General features: G+C 41.2%; 3 protein-coding genes across 3 annotated transcripts in view; 2 read left to right on the top strand and 1 right to left on the bottom strand.

The window, feature by feature from the left end:
* Nucleotides 1-9,519: 9,519 nt before the first annotated feature.
* LOC117817031 (leptin receptor overlapping transcript-like 1) overlaps nt 9,520-22,781 on the bottom strand; it is a 762,389-nt gene continuing 749,127 nt past the window's right edge. The window contains exon 4 of the mRNA XM_034689478.1: nt 9,520-10,041. Coding sequence (XP_034545369.1) covers nt 9,925-10,041 — 117 coding nt within the window. The 3' untranslated portion in view covers nt 9,520-9,924. The remainder of the gene's footprint in view (nt 10,042-22,781) is intronic.
* LOC117817026 (myosin-2 heavy chain-like) lies at nt 11,175-13,039 on the top strand. Its single transcript, XM_034689467.1, has one exon. The coding sequence runs from the start codon at nt 11,265-11,267 to the stop codon at nt 12,342-12,344; it is 1,080 nt and encodes a 359-aa protein (XP_034545358.1). The 5' UTR covers nt 11,175-11,264; the 3' UTR covers nt 12,345-13,039.
* Nucleotides 14,984-22,597, top strand: LOC117817544 (trichohyalin-like). Its single transcript, XM_034690284.1, has 2 exons — nt 14,984-17,081; nt 19,721-22,597. The coding sequence occupies exons 1-2, from the start codon at nt 15,507-15,509 to the stop codon at nt 22,451-22,453; spliced, it is 4,308 nt and encodes a 1,435-aa protein (XP_034546175.1). The 5' UTR covers nt 14,984-15,506; the 3' UTR covers nt 22,454-22,597.

Consider the following 22,781-nt stretch of genomic DNA (forward strand, 5'->3'; position numbering starts at 1 on the left):
AAACTGTCACTGCACTACCTGCACTGTGTACATAGAATGTTTTTATAGAACTGTATTTTATTATATTTTATTGTATTTTATATTTAAATTTTAGATATTTAAAAGCTGGAAGAGAGAAACAGCATCTCATTTTTCCTGTATGTCTCATATATACAGTGAAAATTGACAATAAAAACCTTCGAATCTTGAATTTAAATATTGAATACAGAATATTGTCTGACTTGTTTGCAGGAAAATGCTAATTTCTCTTCACATACTGCAGCTTATTCACCTAAGCTAACACTGTCTTTCCCCATTGGTGGATTGTATCTGAGTACATTGACTCAAATATGGTTCTTCAGTTCTGATTTGAGGTCCAAACTTGAGTCTTTTCCCTCCATGGTACTTTACTGTTATCCACAACTCAGAGGGAAATGTTCTTTTTTTATGTCTCTATATGTTTCTCACACACAAGGTTGATTTACTTTTATTATCATAACTTCTACAGTTCATTTAATTAAAAATGATGTCTGGACTTTCCTTTCATTTAATCCCCTTCAGGATCCCACCGTGTCCTTGAGTTTTGGATGATTCTTTGTGTCAGAACTTTATGTTAAAAGAGTGAGCATTTAATGAAGTTCATCAGTGGTGGAGTGACAATGTTCTGCAGCCGGGAGACTGCTGCACAGCTTTAATCAGGACAAACTACAAAAAAATGCAAGCACAGAATTTTGTGATCTTTTCTTCTTGAACTTATTGCAAAAAACTGCTAAACTTTATAGGGTACGGAAGCCCTAAAAGGACATGATTGAATACATTTTATTTTCTCTGTTCTCAAGCTTTGTTGTCTCGAGGTAAGGAGAAAAATAAGCAGAGGAAACTGAGAAAATAAAATGTGTTTAATCATGCTCCTTTTAGGGCTTCTGTACTAAACAGAAGGGGAGCACATTTTACATATGGCAACCAAGTAACTTCAGGTAATAGGAAAGGCCTGTTGTCAGTTTTTGCCTCAGTAAAGAATTAAAAGTCATCTTGTTAGGATACATTTATCTTACAGGTTGAAGATCAAAAACACAAAAAACAAGCTTTGTTCTCTGGATAAAATGAGATACATTATCCCCTTATCTTGAGGAAAATAAGTCGAGATCACGAGATAACTGGAGAAAATAAAATGTATTAATCATGTCCCTTTAGGGCTTCGGTGAGTAACAGATAAAGGCTGTGTTCATTTTTCCCAACAAGAAAAGGAGAGTATTTATTTTAAACCTTGAACTACTTTTTGGTAGTTAACTATTACCTTGCAATAGTTAGTTTGCACTTTATATGTCTCTAAATAAAATGTCTATAGGTTTATTTCTTCTTTTTTCAAGAGATGTTTGATTATTTTTATCGTGCAATAACTTACCTATCTATTTATCAGATATAAGTATTGTTGGAGGACCTCTCTGAATGCCTGGTCCTCGCGTGTTTGTTTGATGAAGAAAATAGGAGGAGGTATTGAAGTTTCAAAAATCAGCTTTATTCTAAACACCAGTAGAAATTGCAAAGTGTACAGAGCTCTGGGTCTGACTATCGTGTCCCTGATCAACAGCAGTGCTGTTCAGTTCGCGAAGTCTGAACTAACTACTTTTTCCCTGACCCAGTATTTATTAACACAGGATGAATTTGAATTGTGCATAATTTGAGGGCGTCGTCTCCCCCTCATTGGCCCGAGGCGCGTCCACGTCATCCTCGTTCTGACTCCCATCATACTCCTCAAGGCCTGAGAAGTTGTCCTGAAACGTGAAAGTTAGCGCACACACATTCCTGTCTACCCTCAAGGATAACGTTCTCTCATCATTCACCAATGCACATCAGCTACGTGTGGTCTGCCACCTGCCCCCCTTAATTTCTGGGATACTGAACCTATGTCTGCTGATGCATGGAATTCTCCCAAGGCCCTGGTTCCTGTTTTTGGCTACATTACGTTTTACTTTTGATATGTCGTTGTGACTACGACCTTCAGGTCCTTCTTGTTGTTATGGTTTTCCGCTATCCAGACATGCAGTCATGGCGTTCTTTGGTTCTCAGTACTTTTCCACTCTCTCAGATGTTCAGGGTGACCGAGGCCTCAATACTGTACAGGTCTCAGTTCTCCGTGGTGCCAAGCTGCATGGTTTCAGTACACGCCATATTTGTATCTAAACACTCGTGATGATTAGTATATTTGGCTATATGAGTAAAATTAATATGATATAATATGATTAAGTAAATGAATGTGATTGAGTAAATAGTGACAATTGTGAGTATATAAGAGTGAGGTGTGGAGTCCCATATCCACAGTATACATAGTGTGTATATATCTGTAATGGTTGCCATATTTTATTTTATTTTTACTTTATTCTATTTTATTTTATTTTATTTTATCTTATTTTATTTTACCCTTGTCATTGCTATTATTACTGTTATTTTTTTTTAACTATGTTAGTACATTGTTGTATTCCCCTGTCCCGTGTTGTAAGCTGCTGTAACAAAAGAAATTTCCCCCAACTGGGGACAAATAAAGTATATCTTATCTTATCTTATGTGCCAGTGATTTGTCACTACATGGCTTCTCATGTCACATTGTGCTCCAGCAGGGGGAGACAAAGAGCAGCATCCTGACAGAGGCACATATCTTACAGCTAGTGCCACATACATGTTTATTAATTTATCTATATGTATTTTTTAACTAGTTTATTGAAGGCATGACTTTTCTTTAATAGGCAAACATCCATGAGCACCAACTGTGTCATACATCTCATTCTACAACTGCTACTCTCCTTCTCATCACTATCATCTCCCTCCATCCCTCTTTCCAACCCCTCAGAAGATGTGTGTCTAACATGAGTCTGGTCCTGCTGGAGGTTTCTGCCTGTTAAAGGAAGTTTGTCCTTGCCACTGTAACTTGCTAAATGCTGCAAAGTGCTCTGCTCATGGTGGATTAAGATGAGATCAGACTGAGTCCTGTCTGTAAGATGGGACTGGATCTGATCCTGTCTTGATGTTGGGTCTTTGTTAATAATAGAACATAGAGTACGGTTTGTAAAGAGTCTTCAGATGACGTTTGTTGTGATTTGGCGCTATACAAATAAAGATTGATTGATTGATGATTTATTCAGTGTTTGTTTTTTCAACTTTGTCTTGTTTCTGGGAAGATTGATGGCAAAAAAAAATGTTGATTTGTAAGATTCAAGGGTAGAACTCCTGGAGTTGATGTTTTATATGATGTAAGACTGTTTATAGAATCTGTAGTTCTGGAGATTTAAACATCATGATCCTTTAATAAACACTTACCTGATAAAAGTCACATTACAGGGTTCAATCCTGGTTAAAACTGCTCATAAATGTTCAATCAATCAATCAATCTTTATTTGTTTAGCGCCAAATCACAACAAACGTTATCTCAAGACGCTTTTACAAACAGAGCAGGTCTAGACCACTCTCTGTTAAATTATGAACAAAGACTCAACCCCAAGACAGGATACTGGATATGTAATTGACTATGGTGATGTTCTTTATATGCATGCTTCCTCAGCCTCTCTGAAAATGTTGGACTCTGTGTACCATGCTGCATTGCGGTTTGTTTCTGGTTTACGTTTCCACACACATCACTGTATCTTGTATGAGAAGGTGGGCTTATCTTCCTTATACAACAGAAGAATGGAGCATTGGTATGTCTTTCTTTATAAGGCCATACTCCAGGAGCTGCCGTCTTATTTATGCTCCTTATTGACTCCTAAAGTTGTCAGTGGCTGTCATCTTCGGTCCCATGGACAAATTCTTTTTGTCATTCCTCGGACTCGCTCTGTCTTTGGTAAAAGTGCTTTTAATGTCTTTGCTCCGTCTTCTTGGTTTGAGCTTCAGGGTCGCCTGAAACTGGACTGTTTAATTCGATTGGAGGATTTCAAAACTAGGATAAAGGATGATCTGATCAGCTTGTGCACATGTTTTAAAGCTTAACACTGCTAATTTATAAATCAATGTAATAGTTACTTCCCACTGTATGTTTTGTCCTGTTCTATTTGTGAAACTTTTTATGCTGCTGTCTTGGCCAGGACTCCCTTGAAAAAGAGACTTTGTATCTCAATGGGACTATTCCTGGTAAAATAAAGGTTAAATAAAAATAAAATGAATACGACTCAGTCTGACCCCTCCTTAATCCACCATGAGCATTGCACCTTGCAGTATTCAGCAAGTTACAGGGGAGAGAAAAAAACTTCCTGTTAACAGGCAGAAACCTTGAGCAGAACCAGACTCATGTTAGACAGCCATCTGCCTCGACCGAGTTGGGTCTGGAAAGAGGGATAGAGGAGAATAAGAGAGAGAGGGAGCGGTGACAGTGATGAGACGAGTAGTAGAAGCTGTTGCCGCTGGAGTCTGGAATGTCCACAGCAGGAGGACGTCTACGGCAGCTCAGAGGAACCTACGAGACAAGGGAGCTCAGGGACTCCAGAGAGGTCTCTGTTTGTTAAAGAGTTTGTTTAATATGAAAACTTCAATATCTTCAATCTTTGTTTCTGTATAAAAGACTCTCTCTCGTGTATTTTTTTTCTGTCACCAACAGGACACACTAACAATGCCAAGCAGATTTTAATCAGGTAAGTGTTTTCATGTTGGAATCGTGTGAAGTGAATGAAGGTGTCTGATTAAGATCTGCACGCACAGCGAATGCATTTGTAGTCATTCAAAGGAGAGGATGTTCAAAAATGGCATTTATTAAAAAAAAAAGGAAAACCACCATGCTGACTTCTGCCTCTTTAACACAAAAGTTGTAGATAGAAAATGGCGTTGGACATCGACACAAAGCGTCCAATAAAAATAAATAAATACAACTTCCTCCCAAAATCTGTGAAAGCATAAGAAAGCGTAACGCCTCTCCTGAAACAAACACACAGAGAAAACCCGTCCCACAGCTACACACCAGATTCTGTCACATCAGGGAGTCAAACAATAAAACAGAAAGAAAGGACATTTGACAAAGTGAGCTTCAGATGCATACAGTGATATATGGACGTTCACTAAATGGAGTTACCCTGCTTGTCCAACCTCAAACTGGTTCACAGAATACAAACAGTGGGTGGATACACTTTAAAGAGCTAATTCAAAGTAGAGTTACATCATCATATTCACCAATCATGTCAGTAGTTTTTTCATATTTAATAACTTAGTACATTTAAAAAGGAAACCGAGAAGCTGCCGTTGTTATCTGGCTTTGATTACAATCAGTGCCTTCATGGGGGTGTGGTCTCTGAAAGACGCAGCGGACATGGCGGTTCACAGACATCAGAGCAGAGCGAAGGATGCATTTTAATAACCTACAGGAGATTTATAACGTTTCTCTCTGTCCTCAGAGATTTTTACATACGCAGGAAACACATTTCAGGAGTTTGGGATCGTCTCTATTAATGTAGTTTTTGGGATCTATTCCGATCATTAATAAATCTATCTTTTTAAGATATACACTACCAGTGAAAAGCTTGGAAACACCTTCTCATTCAAGGGTTTGTATTTATTTTAATTATTTGAAACACTGTAGATTAAAGCTGGGATTGGCAGTCTTGGAAAACTAGCATGAATTTGAATGTAGCATTTCCTCAGGACTCCGTCTAACCCCTCCCCTCCTCCCTCAGAGCTCCTCCAAAACGACGCCCCCCCCGCTCACATGCACGAGCGCCGCTGACTTGCGACCATATGATGGTGACTGATTCAAAACCGGTCCTCACCAAAACATTATCATAGTGAAAGTTAAAAACACAAAACAAACATGGCTGCTGTTAGTACTCACAACTGTCATTCTAGCATTATCCAGTTGTACTGGTGACACAATATCAGGAGAAAAGTTCTAACACATATATAATACTGTAACAGCTCTACTGTTTGTTAAACATGTTCAGTGTAGATGTTCTTAATTCCTACAGTGTTGACAGTCAGTGAAGGCATCAGGAGAGGTGTAGAGTGTGTGAGCAGGAGAGAGGAGAGACAAGCAGGAGAAGTTCTTCATTCATTCAAACTTTGATTGTTGTTTTGTTGGTTTTCGTGATCACGGCCGACAGTGACCGGTTATTAAAACTCAACGTGTTCATGAATCGGCTCGTCATCCCTACAGCGTCCGGACAGACGCTACAGCACATCTACATTTCTGTAGGACTTACTAAATGTCATTCCTTCTTCTGCTTGTCAGAGCCCCCGTGGTGAGAGCTTTTTAGACTCTGATCCGGACTACAGTCCTGAGCAAAGACCCTCATCGGGTCAGAGGGGACAGGCCGGAGGTCGAGCGAGAGGGGCAGTCAGTAGAGTCAGGGGAAGCAGAGGTAGGAGATGGAGACTCGAAGTGTACGCCGGGGAAATGTATGCGCAGGAGGAGGGCAGAACGGCAGGACGGGATTTGAATGGTTTAAAATTTTGGGTCCCAAAAAACAGTGATTGATTGGTGTTTTCCCAGGTTTACTCCGGCTGTAGATAGCAGCTTTTCTTCACTCTTTTTTAGGAACACATCATGTATTGATTGCCATCAGGACATAAAGATCATTTTAACCAGTATAACAAAAAGTGTATCTAAATCTGATTACCAACCCCAGCTTTAATACTGAATGCATTAAAACTATGAAAGAACATATATGGAATTATTTAATGAACACAAAAGTGTTAAACAAAGCAGAATATGTTTTATATTTTAGATTCTGTAAAGTACCCCCCTTTTTCCTTCATGACAGCTTTGCACACTCTTGGTATTCTCTCAGTCTGCTTCATGAAGTGGTCTCCTGGAATCTGGTTTCTAATTAACATGAGCCTTGTCAAGAGTTCATTTGTAGACTGACTTGCCGTCTTAATGTGTTTGAGACCATCAGTTGTGTTGTTCAGAGGTAGGGTTAGTACACAATGGATAGCTCTATTTGACTACTGTTGTAATCCAGATTATGGCAAAACCAGATTATTTCATAGTTTTGATGTCTTCAGTATTAATCTACAATGTTGAAAATAATTTAAATAAATAAAAATGAATGAGAAGGTGTGTCCAAACTTTTGACTGGTAGTATAAAGGTCATAAATCTGATTACAGCTTCTAAAAAAAGGAATCATTTCTGTTTTCTTCCCTCTGCTGTGACATTTAACAGGATGTCATGCTTGTTTCAAGACAAGATGATTGAAAGATTCATGAGAAATAAAAAATAATTGGTAGTTGCAGCCTAAGTGTAACCTTATGGCTGATATAAGTTGGTAAACAGACATTCACATGTCTGTGCTGGGTAGTTATTGAGATGCAGGAACACCTGAAACACCTGTCAAACCCTATAAAAGGTTAGCAAGTTGTTCCTTGTATGTCTGACAGAAATTAAAAACAGGAAGTCTTTTTTTTTTTTAAATGTGTCACATGAGCACGTAAAGCCTTCTAACTTGTCATTTTTAATCGTTTGTCGACATAAATAAAGAAATCAGAAGTGTTTGTTAGCATATTTTTAAAGTCTCACAGGCTTACAGTCTCCCTCTGCTTCAGTCTTAATGCTAAGCTAGGCTAATTGCACTTTAACATCTATTTTTAATCTTTAATTCCTTCAAACGGCCGCATGTGTGGTCTTAAAGATAATACATACTGGCATTTAATCTGGGAGAGAAAACTGTGAGCTTTACTGATTGACTTTAAGATTAAAGGGGACAGATTAAATCAAATCATAATCCTTCAGTGTCTTTTAAATTGACACGTTCTCATCTTTCAGAGAGCACAAACACTCCATCAACACACCAGCAGACACACAGCTTGTTCAGCGTCCACTAATGCAGTTAAACAGCGAACAGGAGAGCAGCATCTGACTGACTGCAGGCTGTGCTGATCCCAAAGCTGCAAACAGATTAGACAAACCAAGAGAGAACTTTCCTTCACACAGGTCAGAGAACACAAAACCAAAAAACAGAGCTGCGGTTTTATCATGAAAATGCTAGTGTGAGGAAATTCGATGCCAAATCCAGACAAAAATGTGCTTCTAGAGAGAAATACAACCGTAAAGCTGCTGCGGTCTTTTACTTTGTAGGAGTCACATTTAAAAGCTTAAGGGCTGTCAGAGAGCGACCAGGACTCGATTAGAAGTGGCCCACTTCTTATCTTGGCTGACTTTTACACAGGGCTGCTGTCCTTAAGCTAATCCTACACTAGCTGGTGGCTATCGTGGGCTATTCTTGCTTTCTTGACCTGACGAGGCGAAGCTTACCCGAACTTAGAGAGAGGTAAGAGCGATCATGTGCAAAGTGACACGGTGAGAAAGCAGCCTGGATCCAGTTGGCACCTGGGAAATCGCCGAGTCAGGAAGAGGAATCAAACCCTTCCATCCTGACTCTTTTTTAGAGTGACGTTAGATGTGAGTTTTTTTACTCCAGACATTATAAATATTAAAGGGAGAACATGTCTAAGTGAAAACACTTATTTACAGCATGGTCCCAAACAGGCGCCACAAATACCTCTTTTCGACCAATGTGAACCAGATTGTATTTTCGGGGCTGGTGCTCACGCTGGTTCGGAGCTGGTTGAGCCATAGACTGTATATATAATGGACAGCGTTGCTCCGCCTTTTCCCTCTGTAAGGTTTTGAAGCCAAAATATCCCGCTCCAGAACGCTGCCATCTGCCGTAGCGTAATGAGGTCCTACGAAGTTTCCCTCTACGGCAGCTGTCAATCAAAGCAAACCTGGATGTAAAACCCATTTTTTTAAACCTCTAATAACTTAAAGAAGAAACTTTTCATAAAAAAAGAGGTCTTGAACACAAAACAGTCAAATAATAACTACATATCACCACAGCATACGGATGTGAGAAACATTCGTATGACCTGTATTTATTTTTTAAAGTTTGACCGCAGTCTCATTCAAATGAATGGGGGAGACTGAGTTTTTGACCTATACTGCAGCCAGCCACCAGGGGGAGCAGTTTTTGTGGCGGCCTCACTTCGAGCCGAGCGAGAGGACGTCCACTTTATATACAGTCTATGGTCTTCTCGGCCGACCACTGCTTTGCGCCTTGGAATCCATTAGTCTCTGGACTCACCCCTGATGTAAGCGGTTCCGGTTTTAGACCAGCAAAGAGTTGGAGACGCTCTGGATTCGGTTTTCACTCGCAGTCGAAACACAAAAAAAAACGGTTCTCAATTGAGCGCTGGCTCGGTCGAAAAGGGGGTAAAAGAAACAGACCTGTAACTGAGCTTCAAAGACTGAGGGTTGGTGGCTGATTCTTAAACGCTCACTGCTCAAAGATCGTGACATTAAATTATTACACGCCGTGTGAAAATCTGCCTTCCTAACTCTTCACCTGACACTGTGACAAATAAAAAAAACTCTCAGTTTCAATCAATACGACCAGAGCTAGGTGAAATCTGAGCCTGTTTCGTGCAGATCTTCTATCGGTTTTCTGCTCATTTACACTCAGCTCAGCACTTCAACTCCCCCCCCCCCCCCCCCCCCCCCCCAAGTCCGTGCCCTCGGCTTCTTCATTAAACATCATCAGAGAGTTACTGTGAGGAAAGAGGAGCACAGACAGTTTTCACCCTGTCCTTTTTTGGTCAGATGAAGTCATATTTGGACATTCAGTCGGCTTCTTTAACACACATTTTCACAAGTAGTTCATCACAGCGTTCCAAATAAAAGCGGACACAAACAGAGACAAAGTCACGAACACAGGAGTCAGATAGTGGAACTAAAAACGAGTCAAAACCCAACTCAGAGTCAGCATACTCCATCCCACGTGTGTGTCAGTTCAGTATGATGCAGGCGGAAGAATACAAAAGAAGAAAAATAAAGTATTGCACTGGTTTGGTGTGAGTCTATGGATGGGCGGTCATTATATAAATAACAACAACAAGAACCAAACAGTAATACCATAATAATAACCATAATGCTAATAAAAACAGTTCAGACTAAGCCCCCCCCTCCCCCTGCCGTTTTACCACTGCTGCCAACTGAAGTCATCGTTGGATCCAAAGACCAGGAAGAAGCCCAGGATGGTCGCGAAGATCACTACGTTACCCGTTAGCACGAGTGCACACGCCCCCCAGGCGATCTGTGAACACAAACATCAATAATTCAGCTTAACAAATGCTGCAGCGTGCTGCCAGGCTGCACAACATATTTAGGACAGAATCAAGTGGGTGTCAGCAGCAACAGTTTACAGAATCACTTCAGCATGCTGCTCCACGGGTTTTCATTCAGGACACGTAGCAGGACGGGACATTACCAGCAGCTAAATACAACTCGTGTCCTTGGCTGCAGCTGGTGCATCTGTCAGCTGTGTGAGCTCCACTGCTCTGGAGTCAAATATCATTTTAAAGCACCATTTCACTTCATAACAATCTTCTTTCTGCTGCTCTTTTTATCCTGCATTTTTAAAGAGTACATTTTCTTTCTGTTCCCAAAAAACAAGGACAGGGTACGTTTTTCTCCCATACTAGGACTTCTCTCTCTGATTAGGTTCTCTGTTTTTTCTAGACATTTTTAAAGTCCTTCTAAAGAGCTCATGGCTCCCTCTCCCCCCTCCAGAACATTGTGCTTACATGAAGCGGGCCTGCAGGAGTGAGGATGCTGCCATCAACCAGCGCACCCCGAGCACTTGTGGGTTCTGCCCAGGCAAGTGAACCAGCACCTCTCCAGCCACCAGTCCACTTGCCAAACTTAGTCAATGCTGGGATTCACACCAGCGACCCTTCGGTTGGCAAGCCCCTATGGACTGAGCTACTGCCGCCCCAGACTGAGCTACCGCCGCCCCAGACTTGTTGCATTGCAGACTTGTTTTATGCTATTGCAATGCCTTGATTTTAGTGTGGCTAGTACACTGTCGTAGCCATAAATGCAATGGTACTAATAATTAGCATAATAATTTATTTCGGTGTTTTGGTTTTTGGTTTCGGCCAAGAATTTTCATTTCGGTGCATCCCTAATCAAATAATACCATTTCCAATATGGTACCTGCAGATGATAGGCTTCAAAGCTTCTTCAGAAACAAATGGGTGACGTTACAAAGACCACATCCATGTACTATAAGGTTTGTGGTTGGGCCTTATGTTTGTGCTGCGGCGGCCATTTTGTTCAGATAGTTGCTAGGCAGTGAATAGACATCAAAGGCACTATGATGTCATATACCTGACTATGAGGTCACAATTGACAAAGCTTTAAACCAGAAAGAGAAGATACAAGATATACTTTATTTGCTCCCCCCTTTATTAAGAGTGCACAGTCTTTACTTCAAGCTAGTCTACATTCCAGACACTGAGTCCACTAAGAATCATAATGGAAAACAGCCAACCCAGCCAGAGTTTCACTCAGACACCAGCTACCCTGAGAGCTGAGACAGAAGCCCCAAAGGAGGAGAAGATGGACGACTCAGCTGCTGTACCAGGGCGACCTGTGGCAAAGCAGGTGGAACAGACACAAAAGGAGGAAAAGCTACAGGAGGAACAGACACAAAAGGAGTATTTGGAGAGTAAGCTTCAGGAGAGAAACCATAAAGACCTGGAAAATGTTAAGATGCTGACACAGGAGGTGAACACCCTGCAGGCAGAGAGCATGAACAGTGAATCAAGGGACAGGGGTCATAGAGTGGAGATAAAAGAGCTCCAAAATATTGTTGAATCTCTGAAAAAACAGCTACAGGATGACCAGAAAGAAAAGGAAGAATTGAAGAGAAGGCTTCAAGAGAGAAACCATGAACACGTGGAACAAATTGAGAGGCTGACGCAGAAGGTGGACGCCCTGCAGGCAGAGTGCTCGAGCAGTGAACGAAGGGAAAGTGGTCATAAATGGGAGATGCAAAAGCTCCAAGATTGTGTTGAATCCCTGAAAAAACTGCTACAGGAAGAACAGACACAAAAGGAGTATTTGGAGAGTAAGCTTCAGGAGAGAAACCAGAAAGACCTGGAAAATGTTAAGATGCTGACACAGGAGGTGAACACCCTGCAGGCAGAGAGCATGAACAGTGAATCAAGGGACAGGGGTCATAGAGTGGAGATAAAAGAGCTCCAAAATATTGTTGAATCTCTGAAAAAACAGCTACAGGATGACCAGAAAGAAAAGGAGGAATTGAAGAGTAAGCTTCAAAAGACACACCATGAAAACCTGGAAAATGTTAAGAGGCTGGAGCAGGAGTTGAAGGTCCTGGAGGAAGAGTCCTCGATCAGAGAATTAAGGGAAGAGGGACATAACATGGAGATGCAAGAGCTCCAAGATCGTGTTCAATCCCTGGAAAAACAGCTACAGGCTGAACAGCTGAGAGCTGACGAAATCCAAAAAGAACAGAGGGAATTGAAGAGTACGCTTCAAGAGAAAGACAGACAAGACCTGGAACAAGTTAAGAGACTGGAGCAAAGCTGAGGGTCCTGTACGAAGAGCGCTCCAACAGAGAATCAAGGGAAATGCGGCATAACACGGAGAAGCAAGAGCTCAGAGGTATTGTAGCATCTCAAAACAACATGCTACAGTCTGAGGTGTTAAGGGGTAAGAACTTGCAGGCACAACTGGATGAGGAAAGACATCTGCACCATGAAGTGTTCTACAAAGCTTGTAATCAGATTGAGAGTCTGAACAGAAAAGTAGCTCATCTGCAGCAGGAGCTCAAGGAGCAGCAGGAAGAGACCCGAAGTAAAGAAACGGACTTTAAGAACCAGCTGCAAGAAAAGACCAGAAGCTGCATGGAGATGGCCTCCAAACTAAAGGATCAGGAGGAGTACATGGAGCAAGTGTCGGCGTTTCTATGTAAGAAAAAGGAAGAGCCCCCCCGTACAGACAACATCCAAGTCAACACTCCAAACATGGTGCAGGAGACATCTGAGCCCATCCAGACATCACCTGAGGGGGCCGAGGGAACACCATAGATGGAGAAGGCCTCCTGGTGGACGAGGTTAAAAAAGGGTGTGACTCGTCACAGGCGCCACAAATAAAAACATCAGAGTCAGTAAGGGTTTTCTCCGGGAACCTCCGGTTTCATCCCATCATAGACATTTTGAAAGAACTTTATTCAGCATAGATTATTAAAAATGTCAATAAAAAAAATAAAAATAAAACTATAAGTCTTTGCATTCAAATGATTTGTGTTCACTGTAAAACCTGGCAAGTTAGTTCAACTTAAACTGTTTGAGGAAAGCGATTGCCTTGAACTAATCAAGTTGCATGAACTCAATATAAATGACCAATGTCTGATCCAACTTAAAGTGTTTATTAGGCTGAATGCTTAACATCAATAAATACAAAACATTTCAATCTTCATTTCAAGTAGTCATTTACGCAGCTTTACTTCTGTTTATTTTAAACATGCCATTTCTTTATGGCAGTATAAACACTACAAAAAACAGGCACAATAATTAACTCATTTCAACAGCAACTAAACACATACACTGGAAAAAATGCCCCTCCAAAAACAAGAAAAAAACCTTATTTCAAAAAATCTGCCAATAGAACAAGAGAAAATTTGCTTGGTGAGATTTCTTAAAATAAGACGTAATATTTAGAAAACTGTGGTCTTCAAATTAGCAGGGAAAACTTTTTTTAAGCAATATTTTACCAGTGTTTTAAAGCTTAGTGTTTGTCTTAAATCAAGATTTTTCGTCTTCTACAAATAAGATCTCAGCTTGAAAAATGTCTGAAATGTAAAATAAACTTTGTTTCTTCTAAATTAAAACTCAAAACAAGATCATTTGAAGATTGTTTTCCTTAAGATATTTAAGATGCATCGTCTTAAAACAAGTCCCTCTATCTTGCTCAAATGTTACTTGTTAAGTAAATGTATCTTAAATCAAGTGGGAGAAGACATTAAGACTGAAAATGAGACAACTTCACTTGGTAAGATTTTGAGTTTTTGCAGTGTAGCCGTTAAAAGGAAGAATGTGTGACTCTTTGATTCAGTGGATGTTGCTCTTGAGCACCAGCATTAAACCAAAACAAACTGCTGTTTGGAGGCACCTCCGACACACTGAAGCCTCCGCTCTCCTCCAGAGACACAACTCCAGCAACTTCAGGTGTTCGCACATGCAACTATCCCGTGAAGTATGTGAACGGGACAACAAAACAATAGCTTGAAAAGTCAAAATCCTGCACACTCTTGCTAAGTATCACCAATTTATTAGAAAAAAATCAGGAGACTTCAGTCCCTCTGAACCTCGACTGACTCTGTGATTTTTCTCTTATGAATTGTTGATAATTAACCATGCAACTCTTTTCAAACCCTGTGCTCATTAATGATCAGCCTCATATGAAACTGTATTAACCTGACAGGAAATATAAAAAGGTGTTTTTACTAAAAGACAAACTTTACTGTCAGACTTCTCTTCATGAAGAAAACGAGAACAAACGGGGAAACTAACAGGAGGAATAACTGATCAGGGATATATATTCTATCTATGATATTAGACTATTACTCTATTTCATTAGACAGTGAATCTGCCAAAAACAATCAGATATAACATAATCCACCCTCTGTTATATTGAATTTATGATTTTGCGATCAGTATATTGCTTTTAAAATTCACATCAAACACTTTTCAATCTCAGCTCATCACACACAGACTGTTTAGAAACCGACGGATGTTTATGATCTGTTTCAGGGCACCCTTAGTGACTGTTTTAAGGTCCCTCTTTTCTCTGTTATTAAACTCAGCTGATGTTAAGTTTCGGTTAAGTCCGAGCCGCTGCAGAATCCAATCTGTGAGTGATATTTGATAAGGGGGCGTGTCTGTCAGAGAAAAGACTTCCACAAAGTCTGCTCTCATGTTTCCTCGATTATCCCTCCTCGGATCAGTCTCCTCTCTCCTCTCTCCTCTCTCCTCTCTCCTCCAGCAGCGTTTAGAGCTTTGGGACGCAAGTTAAAATGGCGCGTCAGTAAGTACTTCCGGTTCGACCGAGGAACGAGGAGACTGCAGTCTAGAGCTTTGAGATGCACCCTGTGTTAAGGGACCAGTCCAACTTGTTGTCCAGGTGTACACCTAGATATTTGTAGGTTGGCACCACCTCGATGTCCACCCCTTGAATGTTAACTAGCTGATGGCAGAGCCTGGATCTTCAGAAATTTACCATCATTTCCTTTGTCTTTGAGGAGTTCAGTAGGAGGCAGTTTTTGTGACTCCAGTCACTGAAGGCTTTTGTCAGATCCCTGTATTCAGATTCCTGTGCATTCTGGATACACGCCATTATTATCAAATGTTACCATTTCCAATATGGTACCTGCAGATGATAGGCTTCAAAGCTTCTTCAGAAACAAATGGGTGACGTTACAAAGACCACATCCATGTACTATAAGGTTTGTGGTTGGGCCTTATGTTTGTGCTGCGGCGGCCATTTTGTTCAGATAGTTGCTAGGCAGTGAATAGACATCAAAGGCACTATGATGTCATATACCTGACTATGAGGTCACAATTGACAAAGCTTTAAACCAGAAAGAGAAGATACAAGATATACTTTATTTGCTCCCCCCTTTATTAAGAGTGCACAGTCTTTACTTCAAGCTAGTCTACATTCCAGACACTGAGTCCACTAAGAATCATAATGGAAAACAGCCAACCCAGCCAGAGTTTCACTCAGACACCAGCTACCCTGAGAGCTGAGACAGAAGCCCCAAAGGAGGAGAAGATGGACGACTCAGCTGCTGTACCAGGGCGACCTGTGGCAAAGCAGGTGGAACAGACACAAAAGGAGGAAAAGCTACAGGAGGAACAGACACAAAAGGAGTATTTGGAGAGTAAGCTTCAGGAGAGAAACCATAAAGACCTGGAAAATGTTAAGATGCTGACACAGGAGGTGAACACCCTGCAGGCAGAGAGCATGAACAGTGAATCAAGGGACAGGGGTCATAGAGTGGAGATAAAAGAGCTCCAAAATATTGTTGAATCTCTGAAAAAACAGCTACAGGATGACCAGAAAGAAAAGGAAGAATTGAAGAGAAGGCTTCAAGAGAGAAACCATGAACACGTGGAACAAATTGAGAGGCTGACGCAGAAGGTGGACGCCCTGCAGGCAGAGTGCTCGAGCAGTGAACGAAGGGAAAGTGGTCATAAATGGGAGATGCAAAAGCTCCAAGATTGTGTTGAATCCCTGAAAAAACTGCTACAGGAAGAACAGACACAAAAGGAGTATTTGGAGAGTAAGCTTCAGGAGAGAAACCAGAAAGACCTGGAAAATGTTAAGATGCTGACACAGGAGGTGAACACCCTGCAGGCAGAGAGCATGAACAGTGAATCAAGGGACAGGGGTCATAGAGTGGAGATAAAAGAGCTCCAAAATATTGTTGAATCTCTGAAAAAACAGCTACAGGATGACCAGAAAGAAAAGGAGGAATTGAAGAGTAAGCTTCAAAAGACACACCATGAAAACCTGGAAAATGTTAAGAGGCTGGAGCAGGAGTTGAAGGTCCTGGAGGAAGAGTCCTCGATCAGAGAATTAAGGGAAGAGGGACATAACATGGAGATGCAAGAGCTCCAAGATCGTGTTCAATCCCTGGAAAAACAGCTACAGGCTGAACAGCTGAGAGCTGACGAAATCCAAAAAGAACAGAGGGAATTGAAGAGTACGCTTCAAGAGAAAGACAGACAAGACCTGGAACAAGTTAAGAGACTGGAGCAAAAGCTGAGGGTCCTGTACGAAGAGCGCTCCAACAGAGAATCAAGGGAAATGCGGCATAACACGGAGAAGCAAGAGCTCAGAGGTATTGTAGCATCTCAAAACAACATGCTACAGTCTGAGGTGTTAAGGGGTAAGAACTTGCAGGCACAACTGGATGAGGAAAGACATCTGCACCATGAAGTGTTCTACAAAGCTTGTAATCAGATTGAGAGTCTGAACAGAAAAGTAGCTCATCTGCAGCAGGAGCTCAAGGAGCAGCAGGAAGAGACCCGAAGTAAAGAAACGGACTTTAAGAACCAGCTGCAAGAAAAGACCAGAAGCTGCATGGAGATGGCCTCCAAACTAAAGGATCAGGAGGAGTACATGGAGCAAGTGTCGGCGTTTCTATGTAAGAAAAAGGAAGAGCCCCCCCGTACAGACAACATCCAAGTCAACACTCCAAACATGGTGCAGGAGACATCTGAGCCCATCCAGACATCACCTGAGGGGGCCGAGGGAACACCATAGATGGAGAAGGCCTCCTGGTGGACGAGGTTAAAAAAGGGTGTGACTCTTCACAGGCGCCACAAATAAAAACATCAGAGTCAGTAAGGGTTTTCTCCGGGAACCTCCGGTTTCATCCCATCATAGACATTTTGAAAGAACTTTATTCAGCATAGATTATTAAAAATGTCAATAAAAAAAATAAAAATAAAACTATAAGTCTTTGCATTCAAATGATTTGTGTTCACTGTAAAACCTGGCAAGTTAGTTCAACTTAAACTGTTTGAGGAAAGCGATTGCCTTGAACTAATCAAGTTGCATGAACTCAATATAAATGACCAATGTCTGATCCAACTTAAAGTGTTTATTAGGCTGAATGCTTAACATCAATAAATACAAAACATTTCAATCTTCATTTCAAGTAGTCATTTACGCAGCTTTACTTCTGTTTATTTTAAACATGCCATTTCTTTATGGCAGTATAAACACTACAAAAAACAGGCACAATAATTAACTCATTTCAACAGCAACTAAACACATACACTGGAAAAAATGCCCCTCCAAAAACAAGAAAAAAACCTTATTTCAAAAAATCTGCCAATAGAACAAGAGAAAATTTGCTTGGTGAGATTTCTTAAAATAAGACGTAATATTTAGAAAACTGTGGTCTTCAAATTAGCAGGGAAAACTTTTTTTAAGCAATATTTTACCAGTGTTTTAAAGCTTAGTGTTTGTCTTAAATCAAGATTTTTCGTCTTCTACAAATAAGATCTCAGCTTGAAAAATGTCTGAAATGTAAAATAAACTTTGTTTCTTCTAAATTAAAACTCAAAACAAGATCATTTGAAGATTGTTTTCCTTAAGATATTTAAGATGCATCGTCTTAAAACAAGTCCCTCTATCTTGCTCAAATGTTACTTGTTAAGTAAATGTATCTTAAATCAAGTGGGAGAAGACATTTAGACTGAAAATGAGACAACTTCACTTGGTAAGATTTTGAGTTTTTGCAGTGTAGCCGTTAAAAGGAAGAATGTGTGACTCTTTGATTCAGTGGATGTTGCTCTTGAGCACCAGCATTAAACCAAAACAAACTGCTGTTTGGAGGCACCTCCGACACACTGAAGCCTCCGCTCTCCTCCAGAGACACAACTCCAGCAACTTCAGGTGTTCGCACATGCAACTATCCCGTGAAGTATGTGAACGGGACAACAAAACAATAGCTTGAAAAGTCAAAATCCTGCACACTCTTGCTAAGTATCACCAATTTATTAGAAAAAAATCAGGAGACTTCAGTCCCTCTGAACCTCGACTGACTCTGTGATTTTTCTCTTATGAATTGTTGATAATTAACCATGCAACTCTTTTCAAACCCTGTGCTCATTAATGATCAGCCTCATATGAAACTGTATTAACCTGACAGGAAATATAAAAAGGTGTTTTTACTAACAGACAAACTTTACTGTCAGACTTCTCTTCATGAAGAAAACGAGAACAAACGGGGAAACTAACAGGAGGAATAACTGATCAGGGATATATATTCTATCTATGATATTAGACTATTACTCTATTTCATTAGACAGTGAATCTGCCAAAAACAATCAGATATAACATAATCCACCCTCTGTTATATTGAATTTATGATTTTGCGATCAGTATATTGTTTTTAAAATTCACATCAAACACTTTTCAATCTCAGCTCATCACACACAGACTGTTTAGAAACCGACGGATGTTTATGATCTGTTTCAGGGCACCCTTAGTGACTGTTTTAAGGTCCCTCTTTTCTCTGTTATTAAACTCAGCTGATGTTAAGTTTCGGTTAAGTCCGAGCCGCTGCAGAATCCAATCTGTGAGTGATATTTGATAAGGGGGCGTGTCTGTCAGAGAAAAGACTTCCACAAAGTCTGCTCTCATGTTTCCTCGATTATCCCTCCTCGGATCAGTCTCCTCTCTCCTCTCTCCTCTCTCCTCTCTCCTCTCTCCTCCAGCAGCGTTTAGAGCTTTGGGACGCAAGTTAAAATGGCGCGTCAGTAAGTACTTCCGGTTCGACCGAGGAACGAGGAGACTGCAGTCTAGAGCTTTGAGATGCACCCTGTGTTAAGGGACCAGTCCAACTTGTTGTCCAGGTGTACACCTAGATATTTGTAGGTTGGCACCACCTCGATGTCCACCCCTTGAATGTTAACTAGCTGATGGCAGAGCCTGGATCTTCAGAAATTTACCATCATTTCCTTTGTCTTTGAGGAGTTCAGTAGGAGGCAGTTTTTGTGACTCCAGTCACTGAAGGCTTTTGTCAGATCCCTGTATTCAGATTCCTGTGCATTCTGGATACACGCCATTATTATCAAATGTTACCATTTCCAATATGGTACCTGCAGATGATAGGCTTCAAAGCTTCTTCAGAAACAAATGGGTGACGTTACAAAGACCACATCCATGTACTATAAGGTTTGTGGTTGGGCCTTATGTTTGTGCTGCGGCGGCCATTTTGTTCAGATAGTTGCTAGGCAGTGAATAGACATCAAAGGCACTATGATGTCATATACCTGACTATGAGGTCACAATTGACAAAGCTTTAAACCAGAAAGAGAAGATACAAGATATACTTTATTTGCTCCCCCCTTTATTAAGAGTGCACAGTCTTTACTTCAAGCTAGTCTACATTCCAGACACTGAGTCCACTAAGAATCATAATGGAAAACAGCCAACCCAGCCAGAGTTTCACTCAGACACCAGCTACCCTGAGAGCTGAGACAGAAGCCCCAAAGGAGGAGAAGATGGACAACTCAGCTGCTGTACCAGGGCGACCTGTGGCAAAGCAGGTGGAGGCCCTGGAGAAAGAGTGCTTCACCAGAGTACAAAGGGAAAGGGATCATATCAAGGAGAACCAAGAGCTCAGAGATCATGTTGATTCCCTGAAAAACCAGCTAGAGGCTAAAAACCAGGAGGTGAATGCCCTGCAGGAAGAGTGTTTGAGCAGAGAATTAGGAGAAAGTATTAATAACAAGGAGAAGCAAGAGCTCAAAATTCTTGTTGCATCTAAAAACAACGAGCTACAGGCTGAACAACTGAGGGCTGATGAACTCCAAAAAGAAAAGGAGGAGTTGAAAAGAAAGCTTCAAGAGAGAGACAGTCAAGACCTGGAACCAGTTGAGAGGCTGGAGCAGGAGTTGAGGGTCCTGTACGAAGAGCGCTCCAACAGAGAATCAAGCGAAATGGGTCATAACAAGGAGAAGCAAGAGCTCAGAGAGCTTGTTGCTTCTCAAAACAAAAATGTACAGGCTGAACAAGAGAGGGCTGATGAACTCCAAAAACAACAGGAGGACTTAAAGAGAAGGTTTCAAGAGACAGACAGTAAAAACCTGGAGCAAATTAAGAGGCTGAAGCAGGAGGTGAAGGTCCTCAAGGAAGAGCGCTCCAGCAGAGAATCAAGCGAAAGTTGTCATAGAGTGGAGATGAAAGAGCTCCAACATCGTGTTGAATACCTGAAAAAAAAGCTACAGGATGAACAGAAAGAAAAGGAAGAATTGAAGAGTAAGCTTCAAGAGAGAGACCATCAAGACCTGGAACAATTTGAGAGGCTGAAGCAGAAGGTGAACACCCTGCAGGAAAAGTGGTCGAGCAGTGTACTAAGGGAAAGTGGTCATAAATGGGAGATGCAAAAGCTCCAAGATCGTGTTGAATCCCTGGAAAAACTGCTACAGGAAGAACAGACACAAAAGGAGTATTTGGAGAGTAAGCTTCAGGAGAGAAACCAGAAAGACCTGGAAAATGTTAAGATGCTGACACAGGAGGTGAACACCCTGCAGGCAGAGCGCATTAACAGTGAATTAAGGGACAGGGGTCATAGAGTGGAGATAAAAGAGCTCCAAAATATTGTTGAATCTCTGAAAAAACAGCAACAGGATGACCAGAAAGAAAAGGAAGAATTGAAGAGAAGGCTTCAAGAGAGAAACCATGAACACGTGGAACAAATTGAGAGGCTGACGCAGGAGGTGAACACCCTGCAGGAAAAGTTGTCGAGCAGTGTACTAAGGGAAAGTGGTCATAAATGGGAGATGCAAAAGCTCCAAGATCGTGTTGAATCTCTGAAAAAACAGCTACAGGATGACCAGAAAGAAAAGGAAGAATTGAAGAGTAAGCTTCAAGAGAGAGACCATCAAGACCTGGAACTATTTGAGAGGCTGAAGCAGACGGTGAACACCCTGCAGGAAAAGTGGTCGAGCAGTGTACTAAGGGAAAGTGGTCATAAATGGGAGATGCAAAAGCTCCAAGATCGTGTTGAATCTCTGAAAAAACAGCTACAGGATGACCAGAAAGAAAAGGAAGAATTGAAGAGTAAGCTTCAGGAGAGAAACCATAAAGACCTGGAAAATGTTAAGATGCTGACACAGGAGGTGAACACCCTGCAGGCAGAGAGCATGAACAGTGAATCAAGGGACAGGGGTCATAGAGTGGAGATAAAAGAGCTCCAAAATATTGTTGAATCTCTGAAAAAACAGCTACAGGATGACCAGAAAGAAAAGGAGGAATGGAAGAGTAAGCTTCAAAAGACACACCATGAAAACCTGGAAAATGTTAAGAGGCTGGAGCAGGAGTTGAAGGTCCTGGAGGAAGAGTCCTCGATCAGAGAATTAAGGGAAGAGGGACATAACATGGAGATGCAAGAGCTCCAAGATCGTGTTCAATCCCTGGAAAAACAGCTACAGGCTGAACAGCTGAGAGCTGACGAAAACCAAAAAGAACAGAGGGAATTGAAGAGTACGCTTCAAGAGAAAGACAGACAAGACCTGGAACAAGTTAAGAGACTGGAGCAAGAGCTGAGGGTCCTGTACGAAGAGCGCTCCAACAGAGAATCAAGGGAAATGCGGCATAACACGGAGAAGCAAGAGCTCAGAGGTATTGTAGCATCTCAAAACAACATGCTACAGTCTGAGGTGTTAAGGGGTAAGAACTTGCAGGCACAACTGGATGAGGAAAGACATCTGCACCATGAAGTGTTCTACAAAGCTTGTAATCAGATTGAGAGTCGGAACAGAAAAGTAGCTCATCTGCAGCAGGAGCTCAAGGAGCAGCAGGAAGAGACCCGAAGTAAAGAAACGGACTTTAAGAACCAGCTGCAAGAAAAGACCAGAAGCTGCATGGAGATGGCCTCCAAACTAAAGGATCAGGAGGAGTACATGGAGCAAGTGTCGGCGTTTCTATGTAAGAAAAAGGAAGAGCCCCCCCGTACAGACAACATCCAAGTCAACACTCCAAACATGGTGCAGGAGACATCTGAGCCCATCCAGACATCACCTGAGGGGGCCGAGGGAACACCGAAGATGGAGAAGGCCTCCTGGTGGACGAGGTTAAAAAAGGGTGTGACTCTTCACAGGCGTCACAAATAAAAACATCAGAGTCAGTAAGGGTTTTCTCCGGGAACCTCCGGTTTCATCCCATCATAGACATTTTGAAAGAACTTTATTCAGCATAGATTATTAAAAATGTCAATAAAAAAAATAAAAATAAAACTATAAGTCTTTGCATTCAAATGATTTGTGTTCACTGTAAAACCTGGCAAGTTAGTTCAACTTAAACTGTTTGAGGAAAGCGATTGCCTTGAACTAATCAAGTTGCATGAACTCAATATAAATGACCAATGTCTGATCCAACTTAAAGTGTTTATTAGGCTGAATGCTTAACATCAATAAATACAAAACATTTCAATCTTCATTT

Source organism: Notolabrus celidotus, chromosome 8 (genome assembly GCF_009762535.1).
Source record: "Notolabrus celidotus isolate fNotCel1 chromosome 8, fNotCel1.pri, whole genome shotgun sequence".
NCBI lineage: Eukaryota > Metazoa > Chordata > Actinopteri > Labriformes > Labridae > Notolabrus > Notolabrus celidotus.

Excerpts from the sequence above, each read along its gene's own strand:
- LOC117817026 (XM_034689467.1), top strand. The coding sequence starts at position 11,265 with ATGGAAAACAGCCAACCCAGCCAGAGTTTCACTCAGACACCAGCTACC.
- LOC117817544 (XM_034690284.1), top strand. The coding sequence starts at position 15,507 with ATGGAAAACAGCCAACCCAGCCAGAGTTTCACTCAGACACCAGCTACC. Across the intron at positions 17,082-19,720 it reads CTGAGGGGGCCGAGGGAACA|TCTACATTCCAGACACTGAG; the intron begins CCATAGATGGAG and ends ACTTCAAGCTAG.